Source organism: Hemiscyllium ocellatum, chromosome 18 (genome assembly GCF_020745735.1).
Source record: "Hemiscyllium ocellatum isolate sHemOce1 chromosome 18, sHemOce1.pat.X.cur, whole genome shotgun sequence".
NCBI classification, from domain to species: domain Eukaryota; kingdom Metazoa; phylum Chordata; class Chondrichthyes; order Orectolobiformes; family Hemiscylliidae; genus Hemiscyllium; species Hemiscyllium ocellatum.
In genome coordinates, this window is record NC_083418.1 from 29,625,095 (window position 1) to 29,642,586 (window position 17,492).

General features: G+C 40.7%; 1 protein-coding gene across 2 annotated transcripts in view; it reads left to right on the forward strand.

Moving 5' to 3' along the window:
• LOC132824388 (anoctamin-9-like) overlaps positions 1-17,492 on the forward strand; it is a 128,344-nt gene that overhangs the window by 46,563 nt on the left and 64,289 nt on the right. For both annotated transcript variants that reach the window (XM_060838810.1, XM_060838811.1), the window contains exons 9-12: positions 3,963-4,097; positions 6,115-6,211; positions 10,812-10,872; positions 15,041-15,123. In XM_060838810.1, the coding sequence (XP_060694793.1) occupies positions 3,963-4,097; positions 6,115-6,211; positions 10,812-10,872; positions 15,041-15,123 (376 nt within the window). The remainder of the gene's footprint in view (positions 1-3,962; positions 4,098-6,114; positions 6,212-10,811; positions 10,873-15,040; positions 15,124-17,492) is intronic.

The following is a 17,492-nucleotide window of genomic DNA, read 5'->3' on the forward strand; positions in this document are numbered from 1 at the left end:
GTACCATCAATGATGATGGATTCTGTGCAGTAGCTGGGAGGACAGGCAAAGTAACAACAGCATCCTTCAGCAGCTAACAGCACCAATATCGAGGCCATTATCATCTGAAGGCAAATCTGCTTGGCTGGCCACACCCTTAGGATGTCTGAGTTCTGATTACCAAAGAAAATTCTTCTTTTCCCAACTCAAGGAAGGCACTTAAATAAGAGAAGGGGAAAGGAAGCATTTCAAAGATTCTCAAGGGCTTTCCTCAAGAACTGCAATATAGATGTCAATGCATGGGAGATCCTTCTTCATAAGAAATCAACTTGGATGGAACTCCTGTATGAGAGGGAATAATTATTTCAGAACATCCTTTGGCATTCCTTCCTCTAGTTCCTTTTACGTACTTGCTCTTGCCATTGATCTCAAGGACCTTTTCCATCTCCTGAAAAACATCTGACAAATCTCTGCAGCCACACAAGGACCAAAAGAACCCATGACCAGTGGCATCGTATTTTACAGATGGACAATCATACTTGTTAGTGAGTGATTGCCTCTGTTAGTGCCAATGTTACTGGCAAGCTTGGAATTTACTGTATGGCTTTGGTTGGCTTGAATTGATGGTAACAGGTTAATTGAATAGCTATATGGTGAAGATACACCCGCAAATCTTGCCTGAAAATTAACAAATAACACTTGCACCATCCAAGTGCCAGACACTGACCAACTCAAATATGAGAGAACCTCACCATCTCTTCTTGACATCTTCTCCATATTTTCATCACCAAATGCTCTACCATGAATACCTAAAGGGATCACCATTAGCCAAACTCAAGTGGAGCAACCATATAATTTCAATGAGTGGTTCATCTTCTAATTTCTCAAAGACTTCTCACAAATTACTGAGAGCAAGTCATAAGTGACATGAAATACTTACCAATTGCCTGGATGAGTTCAGCTTCACAGTACTCTCTAAATTCAACACCACCAAAGCCAAAGCAAACCTGCCTGGAAACTTTCACATCTATTCCCTCCACTGGGGGTGCATTGTGATCTGTTGACAGAATGCTCTGCGTCAACATGCCAAAGTTTCTCAACAGCACTTCCTACACCTGTAACGTCCAATACCTCAAAGGATAGCACACCAGCTGCATGGGAATACAATAACTTTCAAATTTCTCTTTGAGTTATGTATCATTCTGGCTTGGACAATATCATCATTTAATCAATGTTACTGAATCAAAGCTTAGAATTCTCTCTGAATTGTAGGTGTATTATAACCATATGCAATTAAAGAAGCACGTTTATCATCTTATCAAAGTCAACTAGAACTGAGTAATAGATGGCAATCTTGCCCACATCTAAAGAGTGATTTAAAATAAAAATAGCAAATAAACACAAAGGCTGTGGTGAGTTACAACCTAGGATATGAAAGGAGTAGCTACAGAGGTAGAGAATGCACTGGTAATAATCTTTCAAGAATCATTGAATACTGGACAAATCCCAGAGACTGGAAAAGTGCCAGTGTAAGAAGGAAACAAGAAAATAAAGTGGATCAGTATAGGCCAGTTAGATTAACATCTGTCATTGAGAAAATGTTAGAGACTATTCTAAGCATTTAATAATAATGCATTTAGAAATACATAATATAATCAAGCAGAGTCAGCATGGCTTCACCATAAAAGGGAAATCATGCCTGACAAATTTATTCACAATTTTTGAGGTGGTAACAAGCAGAATACATAAAAGGAAAACAATAGTTGTAATATATTTGGATTTACAAAGTAAAAGGCCCATTGTATTAGAGGAACTATATTAAAATGGATAGAGAACTAGCTAACTAATAGAAGACAGATTTGGGATAAGGAGGGCAGTTTCAAGATGGCAACCTGTATCTTGCAGTGATACAGGGATCAGTGCTCGGGCCACATTTATTAAATATATAAGTTAATAACTTTCACAAGAGATATGAATGCACTGTTATCAAGTTAGTGGGCAGCACGGTGGCACAGCAGTTAGCACTGCTGCCTCACAGCGCCAGAGACCCGGGTTCAATTCCCGCCTCAGGCAACTGACTGTGTGGAGTTTGCACGTTCTCCCCGTGTCTGCGTGGGTTTCCTCTGGGTGCTCCGGTTTCCTCCCACAGTCCAAAATGTGCGGGTCAAGTGAATTGGCCATGCTAAATTGCCCGTAGTGTTAGGTAATGAGTAAATGTAGGGGTATGGGTGGGTTGCGCTTCGGCGGGTCGGTATGGACTTGTTGGGCTGAAGGGCCTGTTTCCACACTGTAAGTAATCTAAAGTTTGCAGATAACACAAATAATAGAAAGGCAAGTGGTGAGGATGGCATAAAGAAACTACAGAGGCCTAATGGAAAGGTTAAATAAGTGGACAACAACTTGACAGGTGTAACACAATGTGAGAAAATATGGCATTATGGACTTTGGCAGGAAGAATAAACCAGCTGAATATTATTTAAACATACACATCCAGCAGTTAATAGAGAAGGCAAATAGATTGTTGGCTTTTAATTCAAAGGGAATGGAACAAAAATAGGGAAGTCTTGCTGAAGCTATACAGAATTGCAGTTGTTCTAATGAATCATAGGGCTGTTCTCTCATTAGAGACAGATGACTGGTGGTGGTTTAACCTGAGGGTCACCATACCTGAGGTAAGGGGAGAGTTTGAGAAGGAGAGTCCTTCACGGTAACCTCAACCAATACAAGAATTGAACCTACGTTGTTGGCATCACATTGCATCACAAACCAGCCATCCAGCCAACTGAACTAACTGACTCATGAAACTACATGAGGCTAGTTGGACTGCACATAGAATATTATGAACACTTCTGGCCCTTTATTGAAGGAAATATTTGTTGGTGTTAGAGGCTGTCCAGAAAATGTTCACTTGGTTGATTCTGGATATGGAGAAATTTTTGTACATGCAGAGGCCTTTCTTCATTGGAATTTAGAATAATGAGTGGAAACCTTATTGATGCATACAAGATTCCTAGGATGCTTGAGTGGGTAATTGTAGAGAGGTTGTAATGGCCATTTCCACAGATGGGGCTACCACTCCAATTGTCACAGAAATTAATATTTCTATTTTGTTCAGTGACCCAATATGAAGATGCACAATCTTTCCTTTTGCTGCATTAGCAGCCAACATCTCTAATGGTCCACTTCTAATGTTGCCTTTTGATAGCAACTCAAGAGAATACTGCTCCTGTCCATAATTCAATGGCACAACAAGTGGTAGCCTCTTTTTTGCCTGCTGCTAAAAAGATTGGTGCTGTGATTCGGCTGCCCTTACAGCTCAAGTTTGTGATCCATATCCAGTTCTAATATTAAGACTAACTTTGTGACAGCAAACATTATTGTGGGTGTGTCTATAATAACAGGTTTTTCATGCAAGTTTGCATAAACCACATCTGCCCATTGCTATTACTTGATGTCAATTTAACTTTGTACTTTTTCAGATATTTCTCTTGACCTCATTCATGCTCTGGGATGCTGTGGAAGCGAAATTGACTTCACTATCAATATTATTCAGGCATGCAGATATCTGGCCTTGAGATGTTGACTCATTTCCTAGAAAAATAGTCTCCCTCAATTCTAGTACTACCTCTATAGGTTATACACTTAGATTTTAAAACTGCACAACAAAACTAGTACTCCTGCAACTATGTATTGTCTAGCAGATTAATCAAATTTGTCAAGGATTTCTGTGAATGAAAACAGGCAATATAACATTAATATTTATGAGAAATAAGTCTTAGTAACACGACTAGAAACAAAATATGGAACCATATTTCTCCTCCATTTTTAACCAACGATACAACTTAAAAGAAAAAAAAATAGATAGCACATCATTAGTTGCTTTCGATGGGAATCTGTTTCATGTATTTAAACATAATTTTTAGTAAAATAACTTTTAGGATCATGTTCATATTAAATGTTTTGTTTTGTGTCACTGTTTGTAGGGAGTACTTTGGAGAGCGAATTGCCCTCTATTTTGCATGGCTTGGCTGGTACACCACCCTGCTGATTCCTGCTGCTGCATGTGGAGTCATAGTTGTTCTGTATGGGCTTATATATTTTGAAAGTAATCAAGTGAGGTAAGGTTCTTACCATTTATTTCCAGCACTATGAAAATGGAGTTTTACATTTCAGCTCTTCACATGCAATACATATGGACTGTTTAATAGCACTAACTACATCAGTTGAATATCATTTAAAAAAACAACTACATCAGCTGAAGTGTTAAGTTGAATTGTATGTAAACATTTGTACTGTAATTACAATATTTGAATGGATGCGCTACATCACGAGATTTTCTTTTTAAATCATTCCTGAGATTATTCATGCTAGATCTGCACTGGTGTACATGTCCACAGATTCTTCAAAACAACAGGACAAGTAGATAAGATCATTAAGAAGGTATATGGGATACTTACCCTTACCAGTCAATAGTAAGGAGGTTATGATAGAGCAGTTTATAATGTTTGTTAAGCCACAGGTGATGTACTGTGTGTAGTTCTGGTCAAAGGGTGCAGAGGAGATTCACTGGAATGTTGCTATGCAGAGAGACTAGATAGGTGTTCATTTACTTAGATCAGAGAAAGCTGCCAGTAGGCCTGATTGAGATGTACAAAGTTATGAGGGGCTTAGATCAGTTAGGTAGAGAGAAACTTTTCCCCTTAGTAGAGGAGTCAATAACTAGGGGACACAGTTTTAACAAAAGGAGCAGGAGGTTTCGAAGGGATTTGAGGAAAATACTTTCACCCAGAGGGTGTAAATATTTGGAAATTGCTGCTGAAACAGTAGTAGAGGCAGGGACCATCATGACATTTAAGAATTTAGATGAGCATTTGAAATGCCATACCATACGGGGCAAGTACTGGAAAATGGGATTGGAATAGATGTTTGATGATTGGCACAGACACAATGGGATGAAGAGCCTTTTTCCATGCTGTAAAAAACTCTTTGACCCAAAGGGCAGTTAAGAATCAACCTCATTGATGTGAGTCTGCAGTCACATGTAAACTATTTTGAATCAGATGGGCTTTACCTGACAATTGATAGTGATGACATAGTTCCCATTATGCCAGTTTTTTTGTTTCGGATTTTAATCCATCAACTGGCATGGTGACGTTTGAAGCCATATCCCCACAACAATAGCCTGGGTTTCTGGATTACTAGTCCAGTGATATCACACTGTATCAGCTCCTCTTCTTGTGTAACAATAGATGAATATGAATGGTCATAATTTCAGGTTAAGAATGCAAATGCAAATCAGACAGCAAAATAGTTAAATTTAAGTGGTATGCTGACTACACAAGCAGATATCGAAGAGTCAAGTGGAAATTTTCTTCAATTGTGGGCAGATTGAGAAAGACAGAACAATAAACAACAAAACAAATTGCCAAATAAAACAGCTTTAAATAGAGAAATTGCTTAAGAAACACGTATTCTCTGGTAACTTTACAGGGTTTGATGCAGTATACTGCTGCGCACCAAATGTCTTGGCTGACCAAAAATGTTATATTTTATTTGTCACTGTGTACAACTTCTGTAAGACATTGTGCCTTTTTTTTAAACATCAAAGAAGATGCATTAGTTTATTATTTTTGAATTGTCCATTTTACTCATCCCACCTTATTCACCTTTTGTCTAGGATTTGTGTTTTTTGATAAAATAGTTTTCAGCAGGACAGCAATAGGAAAACCTAAACTGATCTCAACATCCTAAGCAAATTTGCAATTCCTAAAAATGAACTTTTCTATCATATTGTCAAATATCTGTGCTCAGGGACAGATTGGACTGTTCAGATAAATATTTGGTGGTTAAACTACTTATAGAATGAGCAAATGAGCAAACAACGGAGGGGCCCAGAACGTGCACACGAGCGCATGGGCAGTAACTTTGTTCACGTTCTCAGATGCGAGGAAAGCAAATGTTATGGTTCACGGCCTGGATTATAGAAAAGATTTTAGCTATTACAGGAATTGAATAAGATTTTCTTAAGTTAGCAATTAGTCAGCTACATTTTTTTCAAGTGTTGTTCATGCTGTGTGATTCCTGGTAAATAATGCATTGTTTTAATTTGCTCTGCCTTCTTCCCATGAACTTCAGCAAGGAAATTTGCAATAGTACTGGAATTATCATGTGCCCACTATGTGATAAACGTTGTCAATATTGGAGGCTCAATGAGACATGTTCCTATGCCAAGGTAAAATACATCACACAAGTAAGACTAATATTCAACTAGCTGCCTATTACAAAAACCACCCAGTTTTAATTTCCTCTAATTTTACTTTGCTAAGCATCAAGTTAAAAATCTATACCTTTTTGTTTACTGATAATCTAGTACCTCATCTCTAAATGGCTGCTTAATTTTGTGTTGTTTACAATTGTCTATTATAGTGATATACAAACAGAATATTTATGGCAAAGGATTAAAGGGATCAGATATTTCATGTACAGGGCAACTCTTGATTATCTGAACAAGATGGGCGGGCACTATTTCATTCAGGTAATCGATTATTCGATTAATTGATTAAATGCCTTCCCTCTGTGGCTTGGAGTTTTTAAAGTCTGCTCCCCTTTCAGGAGACTGCAGCAACACAGAACACCTGAGAGTCCATCCCCAAAACTGACCCCCACCTCCACCTGTCCAACCCCACCCCCATGCAACATAGCCCATCGCTCCCAACTCTGTCCAACACTGTCCCCTGTCTGCCAACACCCGCAACCCCATCCAACACGTCCTCCTGCCCCCCAACTCTGTTCAATACCCCCACCGTCTCCAACCCTGTCCAGCCACATGCCCAACCCCATCCAACACCCCCCTGCCCCAACCCCGTTCAACACCCTCGTCTCCAACCCCATCCAGCCCCGCCCCAACCCCGTCCAACACTGAACCCCACCCCCAACCCTGTCTAGCCCTGCCCCCAACCCCGTCCAGCCTACCTCAAACCGAATCCAACACCCCCGTCCCCAACCCTGTCCAGCCCCACCCCCAATCCCATCCAACAACCCCCGTCCCAACCCCTTCCAGTCCCACCCCAAAGCCGTCCAACACCCTTGTCCCCAACCCTGTCCAACACTGACCCCAACCCCATCTAGCCCCGCCCCAATCCCGTCCAACACACCCATCCCCACCCCCAACCCTGTCCAACACTGCCCTGTGTAGAACTCCAGAGTAAGTATGGGGGGAGAGAGAGAGAGAGAGAGAGAGAACGGGAGGTTAGTCCTTTGGAGACAGTACCTGTTTAATCACTGTAAACAAAAACCACGATCACTGTTGGAAGCATGTCTTTGATGTAATGTTTCTGTCGGGACCTCGAGATCTCCTTCGGATAACCCGACTTTCGGATAATTGGTATTCGGATAATCGAGGTTCCTCTGTATTATGTTTGAACAATTCCTCAGCCTACCGGTTCCCTCTTTTGGCATCCTCTACAGGCTGAGTGAGGCACTTGGTCCTGACTTATTATGAGGAGCAACTTCAGTTGCCTTACCCTATTTCCTTCTTGACCTTTTTTGCCTTCCAGAGCCTAATCCTGTTAGTCTTCTATCCAAATCACTCCTCTCACTGCTGGACTGCTAGTGGATGAGCTCTCACCGCCTCTTTACAAATGTCTCTTCATATGTAAAGGGTATTCTGACTAAGGACTTGCTATCCATCAATTTATTTAGGATTATTACATAAATATCATTGGCCTTAGAAGAAATCAAGCTGATGGTTGATGATACCTTGTCATTTAATTAAGCTGCCCCTACTTGTATAGCCAAGTTCATTGTAGTGATGGTGTGGCACTTATCACCAGATTACAGGTTGATTTAACTCCTTACTCCTCTGGAGTTTTGTCCTTCTTACACCATCCTATGCTGCTCCACCTCAAATTCTTTGTTATCTTCCCAAGTTTGTTTAAAAACTTCAGTGCTGCGATTACCAAAATGCATTCCTACTTTGGCTTCTGCACAGAGCAACTTCTCATCCTCTGTGATTTTGACCTCCATCTCAACTCATCATGTTCTCTCTTCTGTGAGGTCAATACTCTTTCGTCTTTCATAGTCTGACCTTCCATGGAAACTCTTGAACACAAATTCCCAGGCACCCACTTGGTTTGGAATATCACATATTAGGTTCCATATTATCAATTACAGGTAAAGCCATCTCTGATTATTTCTGTGCCACTTAACATTCATCTGTATCCATCATTTGGAAAAAGTGATCCTAAAATTCGCTTACAGTTACATTTTTAAATTACCGATTTTCTAGCCGTTGGCCCTTCAATTGTCATAATATTTTGCTGTTAAAGGCTTGCTAAGTAGCACCCTTGCATTCACCTTAGACCTCAAAATAACCACTACCCTGTAACCATTACTCCCTACTATTTCCCTGGTATGGTCCTGAACTCTGGTTCTTTTACTGCAAGGGACACAGATTTTATAAAGGAATATGAACCAAGTGATTTAGCCACTTGTTGCCAGATTGGCCGGGTATAATAAAGTACTGTTGAGTTGTGTTTGTGTCTGCTGAAATGTTCACTATTCCAGGATCAACCTGGATTGCAAAGAAACCCCTGCTTCTTTTTTCTATTGCTTAACATCTTACTAAACTCCTCTTCCTAACTCCTTCACCCTCACCTCCCGCAACATGCACAAGAAGCTCATAGACATTAATGAACATTTGTCGCTAAACTTGAAATGATCAGAACTGTTGCCTCTGTCACAATCCTCACTGCCACAAAACCATCTGGTCAAACTACCAATAGTTCTCAACTGCTGCTCTACCCATGATCTTGCAATTCTCTAGTTTCTCTTCATACTTTTAAAGAGCTCCTTTTGTCCATGAGACGCACTGAATATTTTCTTGATTCTATTCCCTCTAAAATGCTGCCATCTAATTTCCCATCTTGATCCCATGTTAACTAGTACTTTAAAAGGCTTTCCTCCTTTGGGTATAGACCCTCACCTTTAAATGTATGGTCATTATAATTAGCTATCTTTTCAAAAACCAACATTTGACCTGCCATTCATGCAAACTACTGTCCAACCTCCAACTTTTTTCCTTTCCAAAGATTTTGAACATGTTGTCACTGACAAAATCTGTTACCATCTTTCTCAGACTTCATGTCTAAATCCTTCCAATCAGATTTGTGATCCACACTACTGAAACAACTCTGATAAGAAAGTCACAGTTATGACTGTATGATAGGTAAACTATACCTCCCTGTCTTCCTTAAACTTTCTGCAATCTTTAAAATGTTTGTCACACCATCCTCCTCCAACATATACCAACCCAATGTCTATCTTGTTTATCTAGCCAGAAAAAAACATTTGCAATAGCTTCACTGCAGACTTTCTTTCACATCTGCTGAATCCCAAGGGTTTATCCTTGGCCACCTTATCTACATGCAGACAACTGGTAACATAATCTAAAACACGGTATTAATTTTCAACATCTAACTCCATCTCGCAGCTACTTCCCTGAACTTTTCTATTGTCATTAATTTAACACAATCTTTATGTGACAATCAGCACTGGATAGGTAATAATTTCATCTTAGATTCCCTGTCTGAAGGCAAATCTCAGTGCTATAACCTCTACCATATCAAGGAGGCAGGTCCAGTATCGAACCCAGCTGACATGGGGATAGAATACCAACATGATGGCCATCCTGCCACCTGAGGCACCCACCCTCCCCAGGTGTCTGAGTTGCTATGGCAACATACATATTTAGGTTTGCATGTTATAGCTTGAAGCTATGGATAGTGAAGATAAAACTCTAATTTCTTTTATTTTGTGGTTGACTAGGAATCTCTTTCATTCTTCTGCCAGCCATTGACATATGTGGGAAGGAATCAAAACCTGTTTAGCTATGTTATTAATTTCCCCCTCTCTGCACACCAAGTTCTGAATTAGGATTTGAATCAGGAGCTTCTGTTTCTGAGGCAGGATACACTGTCCACGTTGCCACAGACCTTCAGCAGAAATTTACTTCTGTTAAATTTTGGAGCCATTGATTGTGTTTGACACTGCAAAGTCTCTTCTCTGGCAATTGATTCAGTTTCCCAGCCTTGTACCAGTCTTAAAATATGCCAATCTGTTCACAACTTTGATGTTGCACCTGACCCCTGAGATCAGCTCTCGACCCTATATTTGTGCCATCATTAAGATGGTTTATTTCCATGTTTGTAATGTTTTGTCTTTGTCCTGTCATGTGTTACTAATCTGTTTATTACCTCTAGACTTGAGTCCAATGTAACCTTGGCTGATTTTCCACATTCTGTCCACCATAAACTTGAGGTCATTTAAATGTCTGCTGTCTATGTCTTAACTTGCCCCAAGTCTCGTTCTCCCATCACCTCTGTTCTCACTGACACACATTAGTTTCTGACCATGCAACATTGTATTTTTAAATTCACATCCATGTTTTCAAACCCCTCCATTACTTTATCATTCACCATCTCTGTAATTGCCTCCAGGTTCATAACCCTCTGAGACACTTGCTGTCTGATTTTGGCCTCTTGTGCACCCCCATTTGTGACTATATCATCAATACCTGAGTCATAAATTGCAGAATACCCTTCATATACTTCCTTGGCACTCTACCTCAATTCCTTACATAAAGACACTCTATAAAGCCTTACACTTCTGATCAAGCTTTTGCTTAGCTGCCCTAATATCTACTTAGGTGCTTCAGTGATATTCTTTATTGTATATTACTCCTGTGAAGCACCTTTGTTGATTTATTTAGATAAGGAGTTATAGGAATATAAGTTGTTTTTGTTGAGTAAATTTACCTTATTCTATTTCTGCAGATCACACAACTATTTGACCATGAAGGGACAGTTCTTTTTGCAATGTTCATGGCAATCTGGGGTAGGTATTTTCTTCAGCATGATGTTGGTTTCCATTTTAGTTAATAAACAAAAGTCTACCCAGGTGTTATTTTCAAAGCTAGTCCACCCCCATAGTATGAATAATTGTGGTACATAGCAAAATATTTGAAATGTGTATTACACATAATGTGAAAGTCTTATTCCTACCTTCATCAGGTCCCAAGGGGTGGGCGAGTGCTAAATTGAGCATCACTAACAAGCATACCAGTTTCAAGTCACCTCTCTTATTAGTTTTACCTTCTCTTAGGAAGGGGAATGGCATGCCATGAACACCTCAAAAAGAGCTTGCTCCATCTGGCATTCCTGACAGGTGCCATAACACCATCCCTTGGTAATCTATGATGCCCCAGCCACTTATTCCATCATCCAAACTACATGGATGGATTCTCGAGCTCAAGTATTAGCCCTTGTAAAGGTGACTTCTTGACCCTTTGTATCACTTTGAAATGGAGGTACAGAGGCACTACTACTTAAACTATCTGCTCACAAGAATCATCATTGAGCAAATATTTGGGCTCTGAATATCTTTTTCGGGTCTATGGACTGTGGTGATACCTGCAGGACACTCCTACAGTGTTTTTTAAAAAAATTTAATTTGCAAAGGTTTTGTGCATAGTGATACTCTACAATGTTCTGTATCACCTGCACCTTCAGGCACCCTAGGGATGGGGACACTGATGATAGTTATCACAGTTGGCAATTTTAGTGGAGGTGGGCAACTTGGCTGTATACTGATTTGCCAATTACACAGTAAAGGAGTCAAGGCAGAAATGCTGAGGTAGGTGCAGGTGTCACAGCTGGGTGATTCCTCAACACTTGATACGGGTTCAGTGAGCACCTGGACATTCACTTCCATACAACTGATGCTACTGCAATGTCAGCAACCTCAATCCATGCCAGTTTACTGCTCTTTTCCTTCAACGCACGGGAAAGAGAACCTTTCTACATCTCCTTCACCGCCCGCAGAAATAACTCCAGAACAGTTTTGCAGAATCAAGGGGCAATTCTCATTTCAGGCCTGGCTTCTCCTCCTGGATTTCTAGTGCTTCTATCTTTCTCTCCTAAATACAGACAACTATAATGATTGTTGTGTTTATTTACATAAGGTTGGTACCTCAGAATTTCTGCTTCGACTCCTTTACTCTGTAATTGGCCAATCAGTATACAGCCAAGTTGCCCACCTCCACTAAAATTGCCAACTGTGATAACTATCATCAGTGTCCCCAACCCCAGGGTGGGGGAAGGACACATAAATGGTCTCAGCATTGGTTTCCCAATGCAGGATAGGAAGTCCTGCCAAAAGCCAATGTCTAACGGATCAGTCCTAGCAATGAGCATTTTCAGAATGTTCTATTTTGGTGACTGCATAGTTAAGCCCCACTGTTCATAGTGTCCAATGGGATCAGTAATTAGCAGTTGGGAAAGGGAGCTCAGGCTTATCTTTCCCCTTCCTAGCATAGCAGACTGAGACCAATGAAGTGCTTATGGTTGTGGAAGTTCTGATTGCCTCTTGGCTCTGGTTAATTACTTTAGGATCAATCAAGGATTAAATCTGTTGTGTTTTCCTGGTATTTGTAACTCACTAAAATACCAGTTTATTATTGGAAGAGCTCAAAATACAGCATTCAGTCCATGTGCATGCAATTTATATTTATCCATCAATTTAAACCTGCAAATCTTTTATTCAAATGTATTTCAGTGTATAGTCCTCACATACCAATATACAGTGCTCCAGTGTATAGGTATGTGAGGAATAAAAGGATGGCTAGGGTAGGAATAGGGCTAGTCAAAGACAGAAGTAGGAAGTTGTGTGTGGACCCTGTGGAGATTGGAGAGATGTTAAGGAATATTTCTGATCTGTTTTCACTCAGGAAAAGAGGAATATTGGAGAGAAGAAGACTGAGATACGGGTATTAGACTAGAAAGGAAGGATTGAGGTCAGTAAGAAAGAAGTGTTATCAACTCTAGAAGGTGTGAAAGTAGATAAGTCCTCTGAGTCAGATGGGATTTATCCGAGAACTCTCTGGGAAGTGAGGGAGGAGATGGCGGAGCCTTTGGCCTTGACCTTTGTGTCATCATTGTCTACATGTTTAGTACCAGAGGACTGGAGGATTGTGAATGTTGTGCCATTGTTCAAGAAGGGGAGGAGAGATGACCCAGGTAATTATAGGCCAGTGAGCCTTACATTTGTTGTAGGAAAAGTTTTAGAAAAGATGATAAGAGAAGGGAATTATAATCATCTAGCAGACAACAATTTGATTGGAGATAGTCAACATGGTTTCATCAAGGGCAGGTCATGTCTCACAAACCTCATTGAGTTTTTTGAGAAGGTGACCAAGCATGTAGATGAGGGTAGGGCAGTTGACATGGTGTACATGGACTCCAGTAAAGCCTTTGATAAGGTTCCACATAGTAAGCTGTTGGAGAAAATGCAGAGGCATAGGATTGAGGGTGATTTAGCAGTTTGGATTAGAAACTGGCTTTCTGTCAGAAGGCAGCGAGTGGTGGTTGATGGAAAATATGCAGCCTGGAGTCCATTTACTAGTGGTATGCCACAAGGATCTGTTTTGGGACCACTGCTGTTTGTCATTTTCATAAATGACTTGGATATAGATGTAGATGGATGGGTTAGTAAGTTTGCAGATGATACTAAAGTTGGTTGAGTAGTGGACAGTGTGGAAGAAAGTTGCAGGTTGCATGGGGACTTGGATGAACTGCAGAATCGGGCTGAGAGGTGGCAAATGAAAATGCAGGTAAATGTGAGGTGATTCACTTTGGGAAGAACAACAGGAAGGCAGAATACTGGGTCAATGGAAAGATTCTTGGTAGTGTGGATGTGCAGAGGGATCTTGGTGTCGATGTACATAATTCCCTGAAAGTTGCCACCCAGGTTGATAGTGTTGTTAAGAAGGCATATAACGTGTTAGATTGAGTTCCGGAGCCGTGATGTCATGCTGCAACTATAAAAAATGCTAGTGCGGCTGCACTTGGAGTATTGGGTACAGTTCTGGTTGTCCCATTACAGGAAGGATGTGGAAGTATTGGAAAAGGTGCAGAGGAGATTTACCAGGATGTTGGCTGGTCTGGAGTGAAGGTCTTATGAGGAAAGGTTGAGGGACCTGGGTCTGTTCTCATTGGAGAGAAGAATGCTAAGAGGGGATTTAATAGAGACATACAAGATGATCAGAGTATTAGATAGAGTGGACAGTGAGAGTCTTTTTCCTACGATGATGACATCGTTTTATACGAGGGGGCATAGCAGCAGATTGAGGTGTGATAGATTTAAGACAGATGTCAGAGGTAGGTCTTTACTCAGAGAGTGGTAAAGGTCAGGAATGCCCTGCCTGCCAATGTAGTTACCTCAGCCACATTAGGAGCATTAAACAGTCCTTGGATCTGTTGGGATAGATGTTGGGATAGTGTAGGGGGATGGGTTTAGATTAGTTCACAGGTCGGCACAACATCAAGAGCCGAAGAGCCTGTTCTGCGCTGTACTGTTCTTTGTTTTATGTTCCCAGGCCCATGGTCCCATAGTGATTTAATATCCATGTTAATTACCTTGAGGCAAGACTACCGTCTCTATCTGACCTGCCTCCAAGACCTGTCAGCCAGTTGCCATAAGCTCATTGTGGCATTAACTGGGACTGGATTCCAACAATGTTTGCACTGGACTGGATGCAAAATAAGAGAGAGGACTTTGCCAGGGCCAGGCTGACAGGCCCAAATGAGGCGGATCAGTCAGACAGGATAGCAGGGAAAGAGAAAAATGCAGGAACGTCTGGAGCTTGGTGGAGTCTCTTTAAAATAAGTATCCATAAATGAAGCAAATAATTTCACTATCCTAGTGTTCGAGCAGTGTTACTTGCAAAGTTTCCAAGCTATCCAATGAAATATTGTCAGAGATAGGAAATGGCCCTTACATGTATTATTAACTACCTAAGTACCTCATTTGACACAAGGGAAGGTTTGTTCCCCCCACCCCTTTCCATGCCACTTGTAAAAATGTGCAGTATCAGGGGCAGGCAGATGCATTTTACATTCCCTATCTACTGCTAAACCCATTCAGAGGGGAGTATAAAAGTCTGCCTGTGATTATTAATTAAGTTAATAATTGTTATTTCAGTGAATGTTTCTCTCTCAAAATATAGCTACTGTATTTTTGGAACTGTGGAAACGAGCCCGAGCAAGATCTGTCTGCTCATGGGATTTGTACCACTGGGACGAGGACGAGGTAAAAACTTTAAACATTGGTACTTTGAGAGTTTTTAGATTACACCACTGGGTGGTGAGGTGCTCTTTTTACCATCCTGTCACCAGTGAAAGAGGAGACTTTGGAATTGGCAGAATATGAAGGCATTGATATCGAGGTAATATCACTGGATTAGCAATCAATATATGCCAGAGGGTGCAATTTCAAATCAATATAAATTTGGAATTAAAAATCTAATTACCATGAAATCATTGCCAATTGTCATGAAAATCCATAGGTTCACTGATGTCCTTTATTGAAGGAAACTGCAATTCTTACCTGGTCTGGCTTATGCGTAACTCCAGAGTCACAGCAATGTGTTTAACTCTTAACCACCCAGTGAGAAAGGGTTTACAAAGCTATTTAATTGTATCAATCACCAGATAGTCTCATGAAGCCTAGCTCCAAATAAGGCACTGGTAATGTCAATGGCAAATACAGCTCTGATGACCCTATATGAAAATTTATGGGTTTGTGCTAAAATTGTGACTCCAAATGGTATAGACATATCAAGCAACAGCCTGGCACAGTCATACTCACAGAATCTTATAACAAGACAAGATCCCAGACAACACTATCACCATCTCCGGATATGTCCTGATCCATCAGAGGTGGCAGTGATATACAGACAAGAAGGAGTTGGATTCCTCAACATTGTCTTTGGGCCCCATGGCATCTCATGACATCAAGTCAAACACAAACAAGGAAACCTCCTGTTGATCATTTTGAACAGCACTTGGAGGAAACACTCAGGGTAGCAAGGATGTAGAATCAACTCTGGATGGGGCATTTCAATGCCAACCACTAAGAATAGCTTGGCAACATTACCACTGATTGAGCAAACCAACTCCTGAAGGACATAGTTGCTAGTTTGGGTCTATTGTAAGTGGTAAGGGAAGTAACTAGTCGGAAAACATACATGACATCATCCTCACCAACCTGCCTGCTGCAGGTGCATCTGTTCATGACAATGTCCCCTTAATATTCAATGGTGTTATAATCACTGAATCCCCTCTACCAACATCCTGAAAGTTACCATTGACCAGAAATGGAACTGGATTAGTAGCACGTCAGTGGCTGGGAATAAATCACCTCCTGAATCCACAAAGCTTGTCTCCTATCTACAAGACACAAGTCAGGAGTGTGATAGAACACTTCCACTTGTCTGGATGAATGCTGTTCCTACAATACTCAAGAATTTTAATACTCTCCAGGATAAACTAGCCCACTTAAATAGCACCACATCCACAAATATATAATCCCTCCATGATTGATGCTCAGTGTGCAACTTTTACTTAATGCATTATAGAAATTCACCAAGGGCTCCTTAAACAGCACTTGCCAATTTATGATCACCATTATCTTGAAGGGCAAGGGTACCAGATTTATGGGAACACCATAAATTTTCAAGTTCCCCTCCAAGTCACTCACATCCTGACTTGGAAATATATCACTGTTATTTCAGTGTTGCTAAGTTAAAATCCTAGAACTGTCTGCCCAATGGCACTGCAAATCTATTTATGCCAAATGGACTGCAGCAGCTTAACATCATCTTCTCAATGGCTTCCAGGGATGGGTGTTAAATACTGGCATTTGAATAAATAAATAAAGGATGTTTTTTTATCGTCAGACCAGTTTGTATATTGAAATCCCAGTTGTATACATGACAAGGAGGGTTTGCCAATACAATTTTTGTCCATTTTAAATGCAAAGTGGTACATTCTCCATTGGAAAAAGTTCTGTAATGCCTGTCAACACTTGCCCAAAGCTGGATAATATAATGGTCAACTTGTAGGACAGAGCCCCCAAAAATCATTACATAAAAACTATATTATAATATTGTACCTAGTAGAGATATTTGAAGCTATCAAAGCGTTTTTCATTTACCATGAAGAATGTTCCTAAATTCTCTAGTGATCCCTGAAATAACTCCATAGAGACTGGTATTCCATCACCAAGTCACCCTTAATTTACACTTGGAGAGACCCCAACACTGATCCAGATTTCTCAGAGCCAGCTGTCAGAGTAACTAGGATATCTGAGACTTCTGTTATTATCTGTCTGCCAGAGTTCCTGATTGGACCTGATTAACAGCCCCAATCAGGGAACTCGGTTTCTTGCAGTCCATCTGGCTGACCTTATGACCTTGTATCCCTCCCCCTCTGAGTCCAAGGACATGGGCTTTTTTTTTGGACCTCCTCCTAGGGCAGTTTAGCACTGGCTCAGGGTCCTCCAACTCTGCCTCTGATATGGACAGCTTGTAGCACACAGTTGGTCATCTCTTGCACCTGGAGTGTTTTGGAAGAAATTCATTCTCCTCCTCAGGCAGCAAAGGCATTGAGGTGACAACA